General features: G+C 51.6%; 12 protein-coding genes across 12 annotated transcripts; 7 read left to right on the top strand and 5 right to left on the bottom strand.

Annotated features, from left to right (window-relative positions):
- Window positions 1-36: 36 nt before the first annotated feature.
- On the top strand, window positions 37-815 carry ASPSYDRAFT_31834 (putative urea hydro-lyase/cyanamide hydratase; the record flags this gene model as incomplete). Its single annotated transcript, XM_040844915.1, has 2 exons — window positions 37-562; window positions 616-815. 2 exons carry the CDS (start codon window positions 37-39, stop codon window positions 813-815), a joined length of 726 nt encoding a protein of 241 aa, XP_040703028.1.
- Window positions 816-1,126: 311 nt separating this feature from the next.
- Window positions 1,127-2,654, top strand: ASPSYDRAFT_203292 (SGNH/GDSL hydrolase family protein). The gene is made up of 3 exons (XM_040843831.1): window positions 1,127-1,813; window positions 1,879-2,018; window positions 2,073-2,654. The coding sequence occupies exons 1-3, from the start codon at window positions 1,398-1,400 to the stop codon at window positions 2,399-2,401; spliced, it is 885 nt and encodes a 294-aa protein (XP_040703029.1). The 5' UTR covers window positions 1,127-1,397; the 3' UTR covers window positions 2,402-2,654.
- A 108-nt stretch (window positions 2,655-2,762) lies between these two features.
- On the top strand, window positions 2,763-4,316 carry ASPSYDRAFT_31836 (NAD(P)/FAD-dependent oxidoreductase; the record flags this gene model as incomplete). Its single annotated transcript, XM_040844916.1, has 3 exons — window positions 2,763-2,784; window positions 2,837-3,375; window positions 3,432-4,316. The coding sequence occupies 3 exons, from the start codon at window positions 2,763-2,765 to the stop codon at window positions 4,314-4,316; spliced, it is 1,446 nt and encodes a 481-aa protein (XP_040703030.1).
- Window positions 4,317-4,900: 584 nt separating this feature from the next.
- ASPSYDRAFT_132763 (uncharacterized protein) lies at window positions 4,901-6,075 on the bottom strand (the record flags this gene model as incomplete). Its single annotated transcript, XM_040840616.1, has 3 exons — window positions 5,539-6,075; window positions 5,112-5,468; window positions 4,901-5,054 (listed from the first exon to the last, which is right to left on the bottom strand). The coding sequence occupies exons 1-3, from the start codon at window positions 5,973-5,975 to the stop codon at window positions 4,901-4,903; spliced, it is 948 nt and encodes a 315-aa protein (XP_040703031.1). The 5' UTR covers window positions 5,976-6,075.
- Window positions 6,076-6,810: 735 nt separating this feature from the next.
- Window positions 6,811-7,440, top strand: ASPSYDRAFT_89938 (uncharacterized protein; the record flags this gene model as incomplete). The annotated part of the gene is made up of 3 exons (XM_040852248.1): window positions 6,811-6,853; window positions 6,912-7,275; window positions 7,353-7,440. 3 exons carry the CDS (start codon window positions 6,811-6,813, stop codon window positions 7,438-7,440), a joined length of 495 nt encoding a protein of 164 aa, XP_040703032.1.
- A 714-nt stretch (window positions 7,441-8,154) lies between these two features.
- On the top strand, window positions 8,155-8,676 carry ASPSYDRAFT_89939 (DUF1993 domain-containing protein; the record flags this gene model as incomplete). Its single annotated transcript, XM_040852249.1, has 1 exon — window positions 8,155-8,676. The coding sequence occupies one exon, from the start codon at window positions 8,155-8,157 to the stop codon at window positions 8,674-8,676; it is 522 nt and encodes a 173-aa protein (XP_040703033.1).
- An 86-nt stretch (window positions 8,677-8,762) lies between these two features.
- abr2 (laccase abr2) lies at window positions 8,763-10,805 on the bottom strand (the record flags this gene model as incomplete). The annotated part of the gene is made up of 7 exons (XM_040842170.1): window positions 8,763-9,816; window positions 9,876-9,998; window positions 10,050-10,220; window positions 10,271-10,330; window positions 10,387-10,497; window positions 10,545-10,600; window positions 10,653-10,805. The coding sequence occupies 7 exons, from the start codon at window positions 10,803-10,805 to the stop codon at window positions 8,763-8,765; spliced, it is 1,728 nt and encodes a 575-aa protein (XP_040703034.1).
- A 710-nt stretch (window positions 10,806-11,515) lies between these two features.
- On the bottom strand, window positions 11,516-12,269 carry ASPSYDRAFT_45658 (DUF3237 domain-containing protein). Its single transcript, XM_040847086.1, has 2 exons — window positions 11,994-12,269; window positions 11,516-11,930 (listed from the first exon to the last, which is right to left on the bottom strand). Exons 1-2 carry the CDS (start codon window positions 12,208-12,210, stop codon window positions 11,653-11,655), a joined length of 495 nt encoding a protein of 164 aa, XP_040703035.1. The 5' UTR covers window positions 12,211-12,269; the 3' UTR covers window positions 11,516-11,652.
- A 325-nt stretch (window positions 12,270-12,594) lies between these two features.
- On the bottom strand, window positions 12,595-13,372 carry arp1 (scytalone dehydratase arp1). The gene is made up of 4 exons (XM_040847087.1): window positions 13,291-13,372; window positions 13,189-13,244; window positions 13,091-13,132; window positions 12,595-13,034 (listed from the first exon to the last, which is right to left on the bottom strand). Exons 1-4 carry the CDS (start codon window positions 13,328-13,330, stop codon window positions 12,675-12,677), a joined length of 498 nt encoding a protein of 165 aa, XP_040703036.1. The 5' UTR covers window positions 13,331-13,372; the 3' UTR covers window positions 12,595-12,674.
- Window positions 13,373-13,966: 594 nt separating this feature from the next.
- Window positions 13,967-14,814, top strand: arp2 (hydroxynaphthalene reductase arp2; the record flags this gene model as incomplete). The annotated part of the gene is made up of 2 exons (XM_040852250.1): window positions 13,967-14,729; window positions 14,777-14,814. 2 exons carry the CDS (start codon window positions 13,967-13,969, stop codon window positions 14,812-14,814), a joined length of 801 nt encoding a protein of 266 aa, XP_040703037.1.
- A 573-nt stretch (window positions 14,815-15,387) lies between these two features.
- Window positions 15,388-16,952, top strand: ayg1 (heptaketide hydrolyase ayg1; the record flags this gene model as incomplete). The annotated part of the gene is made up of 6 exons (XM_040849522.1): window positions 15,388-15,480; window positions 15,538-15,612; window positions 15,685-16,433; window positions 16,494-16,626; window positions 16,679-16,752; window positions 16,817-16,952. 6 exons carry the CDS (start codon window positions 15,388-15,390, stop codon window positions 16,950-16,952), a joined length of 1,260 nt encoding a protein of 419 aa, XP_040703038.1.
- ASPSYDRAFT_45662 (uncharacterized protein) lies at window positions 16,942-19,176 on the bottom strand. Its single transcript, XM_040847088.1, has 4 exons — window positions 18,613-19,176; window positions 17,474-18,566; window positions 17,204-17,420; window positions 16,942-17,156 (listed from the first exon to the last, which is right to left on the bottom strand). The coding sequence occupies exons 1-4, from the start codon at window positions 18,940-18,942 to the stop codon at window positions 17,084-17,086; spliced, it is 1,713 nt and encodes a 570-aa protein (XP_040703039.1). The 5' UTR covers window positions 18,943-19,176; the 3' UTR covers window positions 16,942-17,083.
- Between the last annotated feature and the right edge of the window lie 155 nt (window positions 19,177-19,331).

The following is a 19,331-nucleotide window of genomic DNA, read 5'->3' on the forward strand; positions in this document are numbered from 1 at the left end:
ATTTGCCACTTCATCCCGTACGCATCGAAAACTACCATGTCGGATCCCGTCAAACAACACGGCTTCAGCGCCGTCCCGGCAAACCCAGAGACCGTCTTCCAGGACGCAGACCTCAAAGCCAAAGGCAGCCCAGTCGCAATCGCAGTGTCTGAAACCCCAACGCCTGCCACTCCTTTGGCCCGTAGAGTGGACGAGTACTGTCGCAAGAGTCTACCGAAACACGTATACCTGCATAGCCTGCGGGTATACCACCTCGGTCTCGCCATGAAACGCTACGTCGCGCCAGACTGGGAGTTCAGCGACGAGACATATTTCCTGGCATGTCTACTGCATGATGTCGGCGGTACACCCGAGAATCTACGCGCAACATTCTTAAGCCACGAGTTCTTTGCCGGATATCTCACTCTCGATCTCTTGCAAAACGACTCTGCGGGCGGGAATGCGGTGGCATCAAAGCCCCAAGCGGAGAGCGTAGCAGAGGCGATTATTCGACACCAGGATTTGTGTCAGACAGGGAGTCTTACGGCCATGGGTCAGATATTACAGCTTGCAACAATATTTGGTGTGTAATTCCTCTCTTGCTTTGCTTCCGTGTTCGAAAACTAACGGGTGTAGATAATACTGGGGCGCACTCGCATTTGGTCCATGATGATACTGTGCAGGATTCGATCAAGCATTATCCGCGCACGGGCTGGAGCTCGTGCTTTGCGTCTGTTGTCAAAGACGAGACAACTTTGAAGCCCTGGGCGCATACGACTGTCATTGATGGGTTCCAGGAGAAGATTCTGGGGAACCCGTTGAGCAAATATGATTAAGATCGGGTTGATGGCTAGAGTTCGTAGTGATCTGGTTACGAGCTAAAAATATGTACTAATCGCTGTTTATTGCTCAATTACTTGCGGGTTCATATTACGGTTGGCAGCGAGTAGCCCTATATGAGAGGTATCAAGGCACCTGAAGACATCCAGAGCGACCAGCATTACGAGCATCCTAGAAAGGCCCGATTCCGTAACAAATTAAGGCTAGTCTGTGCGTTCTGCAGGCCTGTTTCCGGTGTTACCAGTTCTCGGCCAAATCTCCGCCGTCCTGTTTTGGTTGCTAGTCCCTGGCTATCAAACAGGGGCTGTCTCAGATAAACAATGTCTCTTGCATGACTCGTCCTCACAGCGGATTATTTCCAGCAATGACTACCCACCTCTATCTATCTGCGGACAATTGCTTGATTGAGGAGAAAGTGTGATCCCTGACTAGACACGGAGTGTTCTTTCTGTGACACCATGGTCAATTAACTCAACACATAGCTTATAATAAGGCGTCAACCATTCTCTTCGTACAAATATATTGCCCTCCTGCCGCCAACTGCGACGCCGCTCAGAACGCTCCCCATCAACAACACAATGAAGGCCATCTCTCTTGCCCTGCTGGCCTCGACGGCCCTTGCAGTACCCCATGCCCGAGCCCCAGGAGCAAAGTACCTCATCAGCTTCGGCGACTCCTACACAGCCACCGAATTCAACATCACCGGACAACAGCCCTCATCATCCAACCCTATCGGCAATCCGCCATTCCCAGGATGGACGTCGGCAGGCGGGGCGAACTGGATCGGAAATCTTGTTGGCACCTATAACAATTCTGTCCTTCTGAACTATAACCTCGCATACGGCGGCGCTACCGTCAACGCTTCCCTGGTGCCGCCGTACTCGCCCGAGGTACTCTCGCTCATCGACCAGGTGGCCGAGTTCAAGCAGTATCTTTCTCCAGCGCCGCCATCTGCGCCGTGGACTGCCAATAACACGCTCGTCGCGGTGTGGGAGTACGTCCACGTCCTAAGACTCATTACTCATTATCTCATCCCGGTCCTATAGCTAATGATATTAGGGGCGTCAACGACGTCGGTGGCGCATGGTATCAGGAAAACCCAGACGCCCTCGCAACCGAAATCCTCAACCAGCTGTTCCAGCAAATCGAGCTGGTCTATACCGGTGGAGCTCGCAACTTCGCCATCCTAACCGTTCCGCGTATGTCCGCCCCACAACCTCTATCAAAGGATTTAGTTTGGCTAATACCAGCAGCAACCGACCGATCACCATATATCACGCAGGGCGAGAACGCAAACTACACCGTCACGCACCTGAAAGCAGCCATTGCAAGCTGGAATACGAAGCTTACCCAAAAGGCGGACGCATTTGCTACCAAGCACTCCGATGCGGTTGTCAAGGTCGTCGACACACAGCCGGCGTTTAATGACCTGCTTGATGCGGGTGGTGACGCTGCGAACTGCTATAATGAGGATGGCGTGACTTGCCTTTGGTTTAATGATTATCATCCCGGGTTGGAGATCCAGGATGCCGTGGCCCAGGCAGTTGCAGAGGCCTGGCCGAGTTTCTTTACAGCGCAGTAGTTCGATTTGTCTCTTTAGAAGCTTGATTGGCTGGTAACGACTGTTAAGCCTATCCTTGAATTACAAGTTGCTCTGATTCTCCAAATTTGAGGTGCCCCATCACCTTCCGCCTCTGAAGTCACTCTAGAGCTGTAGCTGGTGCTCATAGATATTGGGTTTGCTGACTTGGTTTGGGGAATGACATCATGCGTGGCATGTTGACTGTTTAGTAGTATGCTTTCAGCTTCCTGTCGGTATTTGAATGTGAGTAATCAATTCAATCGGCTTATCATCCCGACCAGAAAGCGGGGTAGCTGCTATTAAAATGTGTATTCATCACCTCCAACACTGGTAACTGACAGACCGCAATGGTACAATAAACATGCAACGAACAGATATAGCAAGTAAGTCCACCCAATCGACGTACCACCTGAAAGCCCACATTAACACCACCAGAAATCATCTCATCAGACCCCGGACTTCCCAGGGAAAATCCCACTGCATCCTACTGGCAAAAGGACCCCCACCCACTAGCAAATGTGCAGAGCGCCCCTCTCCCAGAAACCACCGATATCGCCGTAGTCGGCTCAGGGATAACCGGAGCCAGCGTCACCAAGACGCTCCTCGAGCAGCATGGGTCCTGCAAAGTGACCGTCCTCGAAGCCCGCACACTCTGCTCGGGCGCGACAGGGCGTAATGGTGGACAACTAGCGATCAACGCCGCACAGATATACGTGAAGCTGAAGGAGACCGTTGGTGCTGAGATGGCGGGGAAGATTGTGCGGTTTAATATCGAGACACTTTGTCGACTGCGTGAGGTCGCAGCTGAACTTGATGCGGTGGAGTACGTGGAGTTGACGGATGTGGTGAAGCTGCGCTGCTATGCGGATGAGCACTCGTTTGACCATGTTAAACGGGGTATTGCGGAGTTGGAGGCAGACCATCCAGATCTCAAGGGTATATATGAGATACTTACCCCAGAGACATGCGAAAGAGTAAGTTCAGCCGCGGCCCCTGTATGGGATATCAAGCTCTAATGCGTCTGTCGTAGGAACATGGTGTGTTCGGCGTCGTCGGCGGCGTCTTACACCCAGCAGGTACCATATGGCCATACAGGCTGGTTACCAGACTGTTCGAGGTATTGGCAAACAGGTTTCCCTCCCGTCTGGTCATTGAAACGGGAACTCCTGTTGCTGCGGTGAGCTTCGATCCTGCCACAGACGAAAGGTACCCTTATTCCCTACGTACGCCGAGAGGAGAAGTCCGCGCCGCTCAAGTCGCGTACTGCACGAACGGATATACTGGACATCTTCTCCCATCCATGTTGGGCGCGTTATATCCACTGAAGGGCACAATGACAGTCCAGGACATGGTGCCCGGATATAAGAACAAAGGCGACTCAACGTCATGGGCGATTCACTACGAACCGTACAACGACGAAAAAGATGGCACGTTCGCAGATGGCCTAATCTACGGCATGCAGAATGTGAAGACCGGGACCCTGTTCTTCGGTGGAGAAAAGTCTTCTATGGTGGACATGTTGACTGCGGATGATACCGCGGTATCTTCTTCGTCCGTCGCGTACCTGCAAGAGTCAGTACGGTCACTATTCGGCCATAGCACTGAGAGAAATAAAGCAGACTCGTCTGTCGTCAGTACATGGTCGGGGATAATGTGCTTTTCCTCAGATGGGATGCCCGTGGTTGGCCGGTTGCCATCGTCAATCACGCACAGGGAAGGACAGGGTGAGTGGATTTGTGCTGCATACTGTGGGTACGGTATGCCCAGTGCGTGGCTGGCTGGGGAGAGTCTTGCTCAGATGATCATGGGATACCCACCGCAGGATGCTCTACCTGAGGCATATCTAATTACGCAAGAGCGGCTCGAATCGAGGATGTCCACGGAGAAGAGCATTGAACGGGTGTTGGAGGAATAGGGCTGCTGGGTTTGAAGTATTCTATCGTTAAGGCTTTGGAATTGTGGTCTTCAGTAGTATATGGCTGCCATCTATATTGTTCAGCTCGACAGAGCAAATGAGACCCCATATTGCTGAAGACTCAGACCATATACCAATAGACGGGGCAAGATGGCACCGACTCCCTCAAACTGGATCGGTGACTGCGGATCCCAGGTCATATGTTACAGTAAATCGCCGGGGGCCTCTCTTTGAAAGAGAACTTGGTCGAGGAGACAGTGACGGAAGGAAAGTATAATTGATGTCGTCTGACCTATCTCCCTAGCTGTAAACCTCTAGTGTACAGGCTGGATGGGGAATAGAGGTTTTAGTGCAATATCCAGATACATCAGATCTCAGAGGAATAAAGAAGCTTCAACCAGACTGGGTGCATAATATATTGAATAAGTCTCGACACTGCATACTATCTTACCTAGCCGGCACGGTCATCCACAATGGTCAAGCGGTCTCAGGAACATACCCATTGGGGTGATTGGAAATAAGTCGCGATACACCCAATTTGGAACATGTCGGTATATTGGGCATGATCCTCCGATGAGGCCTGATCACAGTTTCCCTCCAGCTCTCTGCGGCTTCGGCTTCGGTTCCACCGACAGCTCACTCCACCAGGGGTATGTCCGTGGCGCATCCTTCGACAGGACATCCGTAAAGCGCACCTGCCGCTTCTCGAAGAACGACTTCTTGAATTCAAGGTGGTCACTATTTATTCGCAATCAGTATGCCACCCTCGCATCAAGCTCTTGGTGTGACACCTACTTGCTCCCAAACATATCATACAACAACGGACTGTCCACCAAATGCGCACCCTCCGCAGAGCCCGCATTCCGCCAGATAAGCTGCCTGTTCAAATGCACGGCCATCGTGCTCACGTTCGACAGGATATCCTGTGCGAGCTCGAGCGCCCGAGGGAAAACGTCTTTCGGTTCGGGTAGGAGCTCTGCGAACACTCCGTGCAGTACGGAGGAGTGTGCTGTGTATCGCTTCCCCGTGGCCAGCAGATACGTTGCGTTGCTGTACCCGACCATCCGAGGGAGGAAGAATGAACTGGCTGATTCCATCGTTAGGCCGATTCTGGAGAAGGGGAAGCCGAATTCGGAGTTTCGTGGAGCAATCCTGTCCGACCGTTAGACATTCTTATATTCTAATAAACATCGCAAAGCTAAGACAATGAATGGGAAGGCACCGAATAGCAGCCGCTAGAGTCGAGGTCATTCCAATCCCAACAGCAAGGCCGTTGTAAGCCACGATAATCGGTTTGGTGCAATTAAACATAGCCAGTGCCAGTGTGCCACCGGGATCGCGCATCTCGGTCGGTGGGATTCTGTTCTTCTCCTGGCTCACGTCGCCGTTGAGGTCGATGCCGGCGCTGAATGCCTTTCCTGTTCCGGTGAACACGACGACTTTGACGCGGTCATCTACAGACACGGTTACGAAGAATTCGATGAGCGAGGCTATCATAACTCCCGTGATGGCGTTGAGCTTCTCGGGACGGTTGAGCCTGACGATTTGAATTGGCGTGACGCCCGGTGCAGAGTCGGGATGGTTGGAGATTTGGACATGGCTATCTGGGGGGTTGACATAAGTCTTGGGTATAGGAATAGTCTTAGGCTCAGTAGGCATGGTCGGGGTGTGTCGTTGTGATTACTTCAACTATTTTGAAAGTATTGGGATAAGTTACCATGGAGATGCCATTGATATATAACGTGTAATGTGATTTGACAACCGACATAGTAACCGATATCACACCTCGGATACGGTGATGGTATCACCTAGGCTCGAGAAACATGTTCTCACCTGTCAAACGTAGAGATTACTGATCGTGGCGAGCTCTTGGGTTAGGGGCTGTGCAAGGAAAGATGAGTGATCGTTCCGACGCCTCGGTTAAAAACAACTGAACTATTAACCACGGCCACCAATGAGTTCATACATCGCACATAGAAGTTTAATTTGAATTTCTAATATAATAGACGCCAAATGGGGTTCGCTTGACTATAAGGGGGCGGAGACAGAAGGCCAGCTCGCTGCGACAGCCCTGTATCGCACATCTTCAAAGTAATCGACGACCGATATAAACCGTGAATTTTTCAGAACAGACCGACTATCAGCGAGCGCCAAATGGCACCACTCGTGCTGATAACCGGATCAACAGGCTTCATCGGCTCGGCTGTCCCTCAGCATGTCCTCGAAGCAGGATATAGAGTCCGCTTGGTATTCCGACGCGCAGACCAAGCCTCAAAACTGCAGCATATATATGACCCTATACCCTCATGATATCGAATTCGCCATCGAGCCAGGCATCACTGTCAGGGGATGTTACAATCGTGCCATGGATGGCGTGTAATATGTCCTCCATTTGGCTTCGCCATTACCGGCCCCGGGCACTAAGGCAATATTGGAAGTGGCCTTATCGTCCTATTCTATCAGGAGAATGGTCATTAGCTCGTCGGTTGCAGCGATGACTGCCCTGGGTGGGCAGCGAGATGGTATGGTTGTCAAGGGTAAGTACCATTCCACCCGGTCCGCTACCTCTCACACACTGACATGTTTGATATTCAGAGACCGACCTATTCGACCGAACAATTGACCCCGTTATCATTGCTACTCTTCCGTCGATGAGCCAACACAAGGCCAGCAGGGCAAGTTGGCGGCTCACAAAGCCACCCTCGACTTCATTCAGGAGAAACATCCGCGTTACAATCTGTCTACAACCAGTATTTATATTCAGGCGCAACCTTGTACAAACAACGGCCGAGGATCTCTCCAGAACACCATGTATGCTGTGGCAATCGCTCACCTTAGAAAAACCTGCTGTGGGACAGGTCCTGGGAGTGCATGTTGATGATGCAGCAGAGGCACATGTTAGGGCATTGGCCGTTAGCCTAGAAGATGGTGACGAAGGGGACACCAAAGGAGTGCCATCGTATTTACTCGCTGCGAAAAGACGGTCATGGGCGTTGGCCCTGTTGACAGCACGAACTATGGTGTTGGCACTACAAGAGCCGAACGCAAGTTGGGCATTACGTTCCGGGCCATGGAGGAGCAGGTCAAGGGTGTTGTTGACCAGCAGCAGGGATTACAGAGGTGATTGTCGATGTTTGAGACTCCTTCATCTACCTACCTTGCCCTAACCCTCGATGTCCGCTTTCCATACGATCCCCCAGATTCTATGCCTGTAAGCTGAAACTCACAAGCCGTGAGTCTGAATACGGCACTCATTCAATTCATATGGGCATAGTGTTTCACTCGTCGGGTACTTTTCCCGGCTCTTTCCCTGGCTCCGGCCATAGAAACCCCATAATCTAGGCGGCCACCTTGTCGGTACGAACCGCTAGTATTCCATGGTCGATGGGCAAATGTTGTTGAACCCAAGGAACAAGATTCATTTGGCTTTGACCCACCCACCGTGCATGGTATACCATCAACCCCGCCCCGTGCCTCGTATTTCTGGTTTATGGGAGGGGCTTAGCCATCCCATTTGTAAGTTATTCTTAGACATTGCTCCCAAACAGCATAAGGACCCTTGAAGTCTGCACCATCCAGATGATCCGTGCCTCGTATTGGTTCAGCGATTCCCTGTCAGTAGCGAGTGGGACTCACCGCTATATTGGCCCACCACGATGAAGCTTCTGACAAATCAACACTGTGCGACACGAACTGCAGAATCGAAGCCCGTGGAAGGCGATTAATAATGGCCAGTGGGGTTGGTTGTATTCAAATAGCTGGCCTGTTCCTGGTTGGGCCATTTCTGTATACAATTGCGCAATCACACAAGCTTCATCCAACCCTAATTCAGTCCACAATGTCCTCCGCAGTGTACACCTACACCATCGACCCCTTCATCAAGGGTCTCCAGGCTCTTAAAGCCATCCTCCAGAAAACCGAAGAGCACGCCAAGGCCAACAACATCCCCATCGATGACCTCTTCAACGCCTCGCTCGGCCACGACATGAAGGGGCTCCCCTTCCAGGTCTTCATCTGCACCAGCGCAGCGGTCAAGACCCTCTGCCGCGCAACTCTTGTCGAGCCCCCAGCCATGGAGCAGACCGACAAGACATTTGCCGACCTCTACAAGCGCATTGACGAGGCCCTGGCCGCGCTCGAGAAGGCCGACGTCGCTGCGATTGCCGCGAACGAGGGCAAGAAGTTCAAGGCGCCCCTGGGACCCCAGGAGTTTGAGTTTACCAGCGAGTCGTACGCGGTGGCGTTTGCAGCTCCCAACTTCTATTTCCACCTGGTGACTGCGTACGATATCCTGCGGGCCAAGGGCGTGCCTTTGGGGAAGATGGACTACTTGGCCCCTTTTATGGCGCCTGTTATGTAAATATTGGGACCATTTTATAGATGATAATTAAGACGACTTCACATTGACATATCAACCGACACCGGCCTGTATTCGAACGCAGTAGCTTAACAATATCCCTCTGGCACCTCCGGCCACGCATCAATCCCATCCAACAATAACATCCCCATGCCCCCATGCAAATGCGTCTCCATATGACAGTGCAGAAAGAACGGACCGGGATTAACGACCTCGTATCGCACTGCCATCCACGCTTCACCAGACGGCGCAGTGACAAACGTATCTCTGTACAACGGTTTATCCACGAAGAAATTGCCAGGAGCCTGCTTCCGGGCCTCATCAACACTCCGCCACTGGAACTGCCCTTTGCCCCGGCCAATCAGGAATGCTTTGTTCGAGTGTTTGTGCATTGGATGAGGGGGCTGCACGACCGTCGGGGGATCAATGCGCAGCTGGTACACCAGATCAATCCACGTCCCGTTGCGGGTGGTGATTTTCAGCGCGGATTCAAGGTCTGGACTGTCCGGGTTACATAGGGCAGGCTGCATAGTGTCCATGTCGCTTGGGAAGAACTTCGTCCCGTCCAGCGTCCACTCCCAGGATGAATTAATGCGGCCTAGGGTGAGCAGGTGGAAGTCATCTGCTGTGTCTGCTGGGTATACAGCCGGGAATGGAGGAAGATCGCTCGTGTTCAGTTTCACCACGGACTCTGTTACGTTCTGTCCGCCATAGTCGATGTACGGTGTCGACTGCCGTTCATTATCTTCGCCCCCCAAATAGCTCACCGTGGCGTACCCCGAAATAACCTGGTTGGCGCCAGTGTTGGCAATACGCATTGTGTACCGAGCAGGCTCCTTATCCAGCTTCACCATTGCGGAGTACCGCTCGCCGTTGTATATTTCGATGCTCTCAGCCAACCGGGGCTCGATGTACCGGCCGTCAACTTCGTAAACGTACATGGGGTGCTCGTCAATGGAAGCTACAAGGGCTTTGAGGCTGGCTGCGCTGATGAAGCTGAAACTAGCCCATTTCTGGGATGCGTCGACAGGGTATTCGGCCTCATAGCCTTCGCTCGGGACGCAACCGTCGTTCAATCCAGGTGGTAGATTCTCCGGGTGGTGCTCCCAATCTCCTTGCAATTTCGTCACAAACGGGACGCATCTGGTGATGTTAGAAAAACATGACGTGGCGGAACCTGGGTTGAGATATATTGTACTCACCCCCTATCTGTTAAGGTGGCATTAACGACTTGCTGAACTCCCGCTGGCTGGAGCGCGGTCAATTCCTCTGGATCTTTGCAGTAGATAGACCCCATACCGCCGACGAGGATACTATCGGTGCAGCTACTTTGGTTGGTATAACAGTTGAGCTGCAGTGGATAGGGTGGCACCTACAAGATATCATATCCTGTCGCTTCCATAGCTTCCATGTACTCCACCGATGTCAAATGATCCCAATCTGACATGACAACTGGGATAGTGTGTCTTTCCGCGTGTTGCATCGCCTCGATATCTTCCGTATCGTCCGAGATCAAGGAAAATGGATTCTCGCGGTCTGCCGAGGGCCTATAATCCGTCAGTTCAGATGAATACTCGTGGAAATCAATCGCACGTACCTGATCTGTATAGCGCCATACAAGCCATCCTGCAGTGTTGCTCGGTCATGGGCGTGATACCTGTTTTAGTTTGGAATCAGTTCGTATTTCTCGGCCAGTACAGCTTGTATTCGTACCAATATGTCCCATAATCATTCGCGTGCCACCTGTAGGTATACGACTCGCCTGGCTGGATGGCCCACTGGGTCAGACCAGGCACACCATCGGCCCATGGAGTATGAAGCTGCCTATTTCCGTCAGATATAGCTTTCATGGAGAAACCTTGCGTGCATACTCAATTCCGTGGAAATGAACTGATGTGTTGAACGGCATGTGGTTGCGCACATGGACCTGCTCCAGTCAGAATATCATCATCTCGAACTGATCAGGGTCAGGGCCATACAGTCACATCGTCGCCCTCATCCAGGATCATTGGTGGCCCGGGAAATTGGCCATTGACGAATATCATGTCTCGCCCAAGGCCGTTTGGTGATCCAGGTCCCCACGTCAGATCAAGCTTAAAGTAGACATCGGCAGCGCGTGCAAGCGCTGCCATGCACAACAGACGGCCAACAAAGGCCATGGTTACAACGGTTCAAACTGAAACAGAAAACTGCAGTCGGAGTGAAAATGGCATGGATTGAGGTTTTGCAATCCGTACAATCGGCGCCTGCCATCGGGCATTTGTGGTCATCGGCTTTGGACATATTTACTGCACGCGAAAAAAAGACCGTAATGCGAACAGATGTAAACATTCCGAGTACAAATTCCACAAAGTCTATATTTTGGGTTGGACAGGGGACCCGACGCCACCTGGTGCCTAGAATGCGGGTATCCATATGTCAACCGGGCTCAATGACCGTTCACATTCCATCCCAGGCACTTATAATTAAGAATCAAGATAACAGGTATGCTGGGAAGGGGGTCATTGCAATATTCAAAAACACACAGTCCGCGGAGGCGTCATCCCAACTTCTATAGATAGAAATCCCATCGCCCTTACTATTGCCGGGGAGACAGACGCTGTTGAGATGTTGTTTTGAGCATACGGGTATGGCAGACTTACCGTGCCTCTACCAACCTCCCTCCTCCAGATTTGTAGTAATGAGAATGGCAGGTCGGCGCCAGACCAATAAGTTGCTCTTACAAAAAGGTCTGGCACTAATTCCACTAGCTGGAGGCAATCATTCCCTCCTGTGCTGGGAGCCTAGGACCTAGTATCTATAGATCGATTGTATTTGCCGTGTATCGAGTACACTTCCACGTCCCAGTCAGAAGGCGACATTATAATTATCGAAACTACTGTTCGACCGTGACAAATTATAATCCGGCTTTAGGAGACCTTCTCATTCTTTATATTCCATGAATGATTACTATTCAACACAGTCCCTCACGCATCACACCTATTCCGGACTAACCAACTCCCACGCATCAACCGCCACCCATCCATGTCCCAGAGTGGTGACGCCAACGACAACAATATCGTTGAGCCAGTAGTAGTCCTCATTGCCAGTTTCCAATATGATTCTGGACTGCGCATGGCCCTCGCCCTGGCTAGGCCCATTAACCTGGACGTAGATGTTCGCCCCGTCGTCGGTCCTGAGCTGATACCGTGCATCGGCTCTGAATGTTCCGTGGGAATCAGTCACGCCCCATTCGGCACCTACGTCGAGAACCTCTCCTAGGACGGTGTTAGTTAACTGGGATCGTTGAATCATAGGAAAAGGGTTGGGTGTCTGTCTACCTGACAGTCTGGGCCCTTTGAAGGTCCCACCAGTGAGGGGGATGGCTACGCGTTCTCCCCAGGGCCCGTTGCCGACCTCGATGGGCTCTCCAACGGTAGCATTCATGGCGTAGAGGAACTTGAGGCTCGGTGGATCTGGGGATGGTATTGCTGCAACCGGCGCTGCAATCAGGGCCGATAGAGCGGAGACCGCACTGAGTAGTGTGGGAACTTTCATCGTGGATAAGTGGGGAATGACAGAAAATTATGGACTTCAGATTGGGAGGTTAATTAGCCAACCAAGATTCAGAGTAGTAGAACCGGATGGGGGGTTACATGTTAGATATAACGGGACAGAGGCTCACGTTTCTTTGCCTGCTCATCCTTCTGGAGAGGAGTGGAATGTCTTCGCATTCCACAACAATTGACAGGCGAGATCGGTATGTGAAGAAATTCAGTTCAGAATGGAGCAGGTGTGGTCGATTGGCCAAGAATGTGTAGCTGGTCGTAGCATGGGGATTAAGCTTGGAATGTCCGAAAACGGCAGATTATACTTTCTTACATAGCAGCGTTGGCGAGGTGAGAACCGTCCTTGAGAAATGAATGTACCAAGGAATTCCCACATTTCTATCTTCATCAGGTACGTGTGAGCCCATGAGACTGCAAAAATTAAGATAGACCAATATGGATTTAATTTATCCCCTACTGGGTAGCCGCGAATACCTCCTCGAATCGCTCCTCATTCCAACGCACTGTTGGCTTGAGACCAGCGAACTTCCACTCCCCATCGATCTTGCGATAGTAATGCTCATTAGTCGCATGAGAGTGGCCCTTGAGCTTGACATCGATCAAGTCCGGGGTGGTATAGACTTGGTGGGCAGCACGCAGTTGGTGGTGCCCAATGACCTCTGTCTCCGAGACGACCTCCCACCATGTTGCCCCGATGAGGTGCTGGGTTTTGATGGTCGGATCTCCCAGGAACCCATCGTCAGTTACCATTTGCATGTAGTCTTCGGCGGGCATGGGGTCCCATCTGCGTAGGCCGATCTGGGTGTAATCGACCTGTTCCAGTGGTCAGAGGCCTATGCAGGCAAAGTACAGGGATAGGGTTAGCGAACCGTCAGAGTAGGCGCCACGATGCTCCTCAGGCGGTCCCAGTCCTATAACAAAGGTTCATCATTAATAGCGCGGTCGTGTATCATCCGGTGGGCCATACCTTTGCATCATAGCTGTCAGCCCAGTCGAATACGACCTTTTGGAGGGCTAGGAAATCTGTAGCATATTAGCCAGCGCTGTAGCAATGATCGCAGAAACTAACCTAGGAAGCTAAGCTCCAACTTTGGATTTTTCAAAAGCATGATGCAAACGGGAATCGAGGTAGGGCGTATACTTGGATGGGGGCTGGCGACTTGGCTGCATAGTGGGGAAGGAGAATATATAACATTCTAGCAAGGATTACTATAAGAAAGACTACGATCCAACGATCCATGACGAAGTATGCCACTCAACTAGATGTAACATTCCCATCGGATCTTCGCTTCCCAACGTCTCAACTCTGCGATGTTCCTTGGTGTCTCAAGCTACAGCACCTCAGCGTTGTACTGTGCGCTAAGGCCTCCTACAGGCGTCCGCAGTATGATCAGAGAGAGTGTTCATGACGTGGGATAAGACAATAACTAGGGCAATCCCGATGTGATTTCCCGATGCGGTGCCATCTTTTCATGGGCATCGAAGAAATGGTCTCCCAGGGTAGCTTCCAAGGGACAGCCTCCTGATGGGGCACCACTCCCAACACCCCATCGTTTGCGAGTTCCACAAAGTCTCTGCAGAACGAGAAGGCATATGTTACATTAAGACTTCTTAGCATATACGCCTCTTTCTAGTATTTGTCACGGGGGCAATATTGCCAATACTACGCGGAACTATATAAATCGTTACTGAGTAATCTAACAGCTACCAGCACTACAGAAGGATCTTTCACACCGGACGCAGCTATGGTTCTCACAAACTCAGTACCCCAGACCCTGAATGGCAAGGTTGCCCTGATTACCGGTGGAGCACGAGGTATCGGAGCCGGAATCGCGCTCGAACTGGCCAAACGAGGCGCCTCCATCGCCATCAACTACTGCGGGAGCCGCCAGCCCGCAGAGGACCTAGTCAAAGCCATCCAGGACCTCGACATCGAAGCAGCCGCATTCCAAGCAGACTTAACCGACGTGTCTAAAATAGAGGGTCTCTTTCACCAGGTCGTCAAGCACTTCGGCCAGGTGGACATCGTGGTATCCAACTCCGGCGTTGAGAAATTCCGCGCTCTGGACGAAACCACCGTCGACGACTTCGAGCAGGTTTTCGGCCTGAACACCCGCGCGCAGTTTTTTGTTGCTCGCTATGCCTTGGACCATATCCAGCCGGGCGGTCGTGTCGTCCTCATGTCCTCGATCGCTGCGGGTGTAGGTGTCCCCGGCCATGCGCTGTACGCGGGCAGCAAGTCCGCCGTGGAGGGATTTACGCGCTGTCTTGCCGCGGATTTTGGAAAGGTGAAATGCACTGTCAATGCAATTGCCCCGGCTGGAGTCAAGAGCGATATGTGGCTAGCGAACTCCTGGCGATATGCGCCGGGGTGTGACAAGAACTCCTCTCTGGAGGATATTGAAGCAGCCCTGGCGGCGGGGAGTCCGTTGAAGAGATGCGGAGTGCCAGCGGATATTGGACGAATAGTCGCTTTCCTTGCTGGACCGGATAGCGAATGGGTCAATGGTGAGTCTACTGTACTACTCTACGAAGCGGTCGCTAATGGGCCATAGGTCAAATCATCGCCGTGAATGGGGGTGCAAATATATAGCCGGGTCATTTATTACATCTTATATAGCACCATAATATTCCGCAGGTCTCCATGAGAGTATAATAGTGTAATATGATATTCTTCTTTATTGGTTGATTGACTTTACCTCCGTTCTAGGCCGTAGTCATCTCGTATAATAGTATAATATAATAATCTTCTTTAATAAATGATTGACTTATACCTCTATCCTAGGCAGCAGTCCCCTCAGTATAACAGTGTAATATGATAATCTTCTACAATAATTGATTGACTTATGCCTCCGTTCTAGGCCGTAGTTTTCTCTGTAACCTGACTATCCTTCCTGTTTGCGTCCATCGATGTAATGCTCCAGGCAGTTCCACCGCGAGCTGAGGTCGCAATCACCACCTCGCATGGTGACTTCTCCAGACCTAGGGTCACTCCGCCGCTGATGACACGACTCGTTCATTACGAAATATAGAGCCTTGATAGCACATGGTTGGGCTGCCATGGCCCCCCTGGATCGTATTCTTATAACAGGCACGAAAGTTTCTGTTCATTCCTGAGCCACCTATTTTCCCAGATCGACATATCTGATACTCTACCATATTCACCATGCCAAACTGGATCCTCGGACCGAAATTCGACACTGTCTACCCCCACAAAGGGTCTATCAAGACCCTGTGGGAGTCGCGCTGGAAGTTTGCTGTACATACCTCTGACTACATTGAGTATTGACATTGAATTAATATCAAACTCGTACAGTGCCAGAAATCCGTATATCCCTTCCATGACGGGCGCTACGAGGACTTTGAGCCCATCTTCCAGAAACTTATCTCGGTAGGAGCCCAGCCTCCACCAGTCCCTCTCTTTCTTTTCTTTGTCTAACCGTTTTACGTTCATCTGGAACAGGAAAATATCAACGACGCAGAGTCAGAGGAATATACTACCTCCTTTTTACCAACTGCCTCCTCACTTGAACAGCAAGCAACCCAAGCCCTCGATGCCGGAGAGCGAGACAAAGCCTCTGAGCTCCTCTGCCGCGCAGGCACTGTCTACCGTATCTCACGTTTCCCATACGTAGATGTCACTCAGCCAAACTCCCTAAAACGCAAAGCCTTCGAGCTGCAGAAGGCCGTCTACGGGAAGGCAATCTCCCTCTGGAACGTACCCATGCAGGAGACAGTACTCACCCACACCCACCGCTCCGGGAACGACGGGCGAGACCTGCCCATCTACGTCCGCCTGCCTGAGGCTTCGTCCGCAGAAAATGCAGGCCCCGTCCCCGTGATACTAATCCTGACGGGTCTCGACGGCTATCGCCCGGACAACAGCCAGCGCAGCCACGAAATCACCGGTCGCGGCTGGGCGACTGTAATCGCCGAGATCCCAGGTACGGCGGATTGCCCGGCGGATCCTGGGGACCCTGCATCGCCGGATCGGCTGTGTGACAGCATTCTGCAGTATATCGCGGCGCATTCCAGACTGGACGCTAATAGGGTTGTGGTATGGGGGCTGAGCGCAGGGGGGTTCTATGCTATCCGGGCGGCGCATACGCATGCAGATCGTCTGCTTGGTGCTGTTGCGCATGGGCCTGGGAGTCACTTCTTCTTGGATAAGGAGTGGTTGAGCCGTGTGGATGATCATGAGTACCCTTTTACGTTCGTTTTATCTTTTCGAGTGCGAGACTACGAGTACGGTCGGTGCTAATGAGGAATAAGGTTGACCACCGCATGGGCGACGAAGCACGGGTACAAAGACGTGGAGGAATTCAAGGAACACGCACAGAAGAAGTTCTCCCTTGTGGAGACCGGGATTGTGCACAAGCCTAGCTGTAGACTGTTGCTCCTGAATGTATGTCTGGGCCAGTGCTGGAAACGGGTGGCTGGAACTGACCTTTGTCTAGGGCGTCGCGGACGGTGTCACTCCGATTGAGGACTGTTTGGAACTGTTCAACTACGGAAGTCCAAAGGAGGGAAGGTATGTTTTCAACCTTGGTTTCCGTTGGTATTTAAATGGCTGTGGACTTACTCTTGGTATGCAGGTTCTTCCCCGGCCTGCCGCATATGGGATATCCCGACAGCTTGATGGTGGCTTACAACTGGCTGGACGACCTTCTGGGAAAGAGTGCTACTGGGTACAATGGCAGCTCTGCACAGATGAAAGAGACCCGCAACTAGTATGTACTTTTTGGTGTTATGGTTTATTATACTGCTTTATAGTGAGGAACAACCTTGTATCCGAGGTAGAGTAACAGTCCATCCTTGGTCAATCCCTTGGCTTTATACCAGTATATCGGTGTACACCAAACCTATTCTTGGTATAGAGTAGCAGCCCAGTATCCACCACTCTCTTCTTCGTTGTCGTCCTCATCGTACATGGCACTATTATGTTAGAGTCTTGCCGGCATATTGAGTAGGCCATGACTTACCCTGAACTGCCTGGGGTTACCTCCGTATCGAGACCCGTCATATCCAGTCCCTCGTTCCCAGCAGCATTCCCACACTCTGGGCTACCGTAGCTACCGCAGATCTTAAGATGATCCACAGGCAACGACATCTCGCGCAGCTCTTTCGGCGCTTCAATAATGGTCGCTGTGAGACCGGCTTCAACGTGCCATTCTACATGGCAATGGAGGAGCCAGACGCGTATGATCCGTCAGTCAGATTCCACGTAACTTATAAGGACTTTGGGAACTTATCTGGATTGTCTGCTCGGAAGCGTATCACGGCATGTCCATTGTTCTGCACCATGATCGTGTCCCGCTTAACGGGGGTCGACGAGACGTTCTGGAAATAGCCGGCGAATAGACCTCCATCTACTGCTGAGCGCTGGATGACTTGGAACTGGTGGCCGTGGAGATGCCATGGATGCAGGTTGTTGTGGTCGTTGTTTATCACAATTTCAACGACCTCGCCGTACTCGATAATGAATGGGTTGACCTGTCCGTATACCGTGGGATCGGATATGTATTCTTCGTCGATGGATAATGCCGTATATAGCGAGGGGACAGTCGGTGGGATGTATGTCTCGTCATTCACAGTCCACCGCGCAACGCCATTGATAGCCGCCGAAGTGGTGTTTATAATGATTTGGCGATCCACCGGTTCAAGGATCTGCTCGTGGTCCGCAGGCACAAAGAGAACATCATCCACGAAATCTTTATTCGCATCCAATGAGTGCACGTCCGGAGGAGGAGGTAGAGGGGCGCTTTCATTGTACACGAGCCAGGCGGTGACGTTTGGGTTGAAGCCCTCGGGGATTGGTCTATCCTCGTAGATGAACATCATGTTGATGTCCATCGTGTTCCACATGGCATAGTTGTGGCTGGTGTCGTTCTTTGTCTTCATCAGGACGCTCATGCGCTGACCGGTTGCGATTCGGAGTTTCTTGTCTTCCGCAGGGTATGGGTCTGTGAAGATGCCATCAACCTCGACGACAGTCATCTCGTGCTCATCGAAGAGCCAGGTGTGCCCGGGCCAGTTACCGACGCAGATTATGTGGACTAGGTACGTCTTGTTGGGCTCGACTTGGATGGTGCTGTTTGTCGAATCGTTGATCAGGGCACTGTCCGGCAGAGGCTCATGCCCGCCATTGGCCTGGTTTTCCAGAGACTCGTACTGGTTGAGTAAGATGGGCATCTGTTCGTGGTAAAGGTCGGACAAGGTGATGGTGATCTCCTCGTCGTATTCGAATGGTGGGGATGGGTCGTGCACGATAAACGCTCCTCGCAGGCCATCTGGATATTGGCCCATGTTGTGCGAGTGGTACCAGTATGTCCCGGATTGATTTGCCTGCCAGCGTCAGTGGCGTCCTCAATACGTCTGTCAGTCTGCTTACCATGAATTCATATCGCATCGCCTCACCAGGTGGTATCGGACACTGCGTCACCTCACTGCTGCCGTCCATCATGCCTGTCATGTACTGGTGGAAGCCGTGCCAGTGGATGCCAGTGGTCTGATTCCCAAGGTCATTGTATACATCCACAATCACCCGATCCCCTAAATTCACGTCTACCTGCGGACAGGGCCATTCGCCATTGATGCCTATCATAGGCCTGGCAAACCCGTCGGGGGCAGCCCAGACCCAGGTGATATCCCACTCGAGATAGACATCTTCAGCCCAGGCGAGTAGGGCTAACCACGGCAGTGCAAGCAGATACCTCGACATTGTGAGAGGTTGTGAAAATCGAAAAAGAAACCAATTGGCTGCTCATAGGCAGTATCAAACACCGCATAAATAGATCGGACATGGGAATGTGCTGATCAATACTATTCTAAATAATGCTCTGCGCTAAGGCCACGCGAGTAAACAACATCTCGGAATGCCGCGCAGGAATGTACAAATTGTGTTTAATTGTGTGGAGGAATTCCATAGTCAATAATAGCATTGTCCAGATTCTTTCTGGGACAGCCACATAGCAGACATGTCAACAATGTCAACAGTCAACAAATAAGTTAACGGTCGCATAACTTAGGCATGCTGAGTAAGGCCATGCATAACCTTGTACATCCTTATGCACGTAATCCCCACCACTGGAATTACGTCCGACTCAACTT

The sequence above is a fragment of the Aspergillus sydowii genome, assembly GCF_001890705.1.
Source record: "Aspergillus sydowii CBS 593.65 unplaced genomic scaffold ASPSYscaffold_5, whole genome shotgun sequence".
In the NCBI taxonomy this organism is placed as follows: domain Eukaryota; kingdom Fungi; phylum Ascomycota; class Eurotiomycetes; order Eurotiales; family Aspergillaceae; genus Aspergillus; species Aspergillus sydowii.

What these genes read in the sequence shown, in the direction of transcription:
- ASPSYDRAFT_203292 (XM_040843831.1), top strand. Translation starts at nt 1,398, where the DNA reads ATGAAGGCCATCTCTCTTGCCCTGCTGGCCTCGACGGCCCTTGCAGTA. An exon ending in ACGCTCGTCGCGGTGTGGGA is followed by an intron (nt 1,814 to 1,878) that starts GTACGTCCACGT and finishes TAATGATATTAG; the next exon opens with GGGCGTCAACGACGTCGGTG. An exon ending in CGCCATCCTAACCGTTCCGC is followed by an intron (nt 2,019 to 2,072) that starts GTATGTCCGCCC and finishes TAATACCAGCAG; the next exon opens with CAACCGACCGATCACCATAT.
- ASPSYDRAFT_45658 (XM_040847086.1), bottom strand. Translation starts at nt 12,210, where the DNA reads ATGAAAGTTCCCACACTACTCAGTGCGGTCTCCGCTCTATCGGCCCTG. An exon ending in CAAAGGGCCCAGACTGTCAG is followed by an intron (nt 11,931 to 11,993) that starts GTAGACAGACAC and finishes ACACCGTCCTAG; the next exon opens with GAGAGGTTCTCGACGTAGGT.
- arp1 (XM_040847087.1), bottom strand. Translation starts at nt 13,330, where the DNA reads ATGCTTTTGAAAAATCCAAAGTTGGAGCTTAGCTTCCTAG. An exon ending in GTTGGAGCTTAGCTTCCTAG is followed by an intron (nt 13,245 to 13,290) that starts GTTAGTTTCTGC and finishes AATATGCTACAG; the next exon opens with ATTTCCTAGCCCTCCAAAAG. An exon ending in TCGTGGCGCCTACTCTGACG is followed by an intron (nt 13,035 to 13,090) that starts GTTCGCTAACCC and finishes CCACTGGAACAG; the next exon opens with GTCGATTACACCCAGATCGG.
- ASPSYDRAFT_45662 (XM_040847088.1), bottom strand. Translation starts at nt 18,942, where the DNA reads ATGTCGAGGTATCTGCTTGCACTGCCGTGGTTAGCCCTACTCGCCTGG. An exon ending in CTTCCGAGCAGACAATCCAG is followed by an intron (nt 17,421 to 17,473) that starts ATAAGTTCCCAA and finishes GACGGATCATAC; the next exon opens with GCGTCTGGCTCCTCCATTGC. An exon ending in GTAACCCCAGGCAGTTCAGG is followed by an intron (nt 17,157 to 17,203) that starts GTAAGTCATGGC and finishes CTAACATAATAG; the next exon opens with TGCCATGTACGATGAGGACG.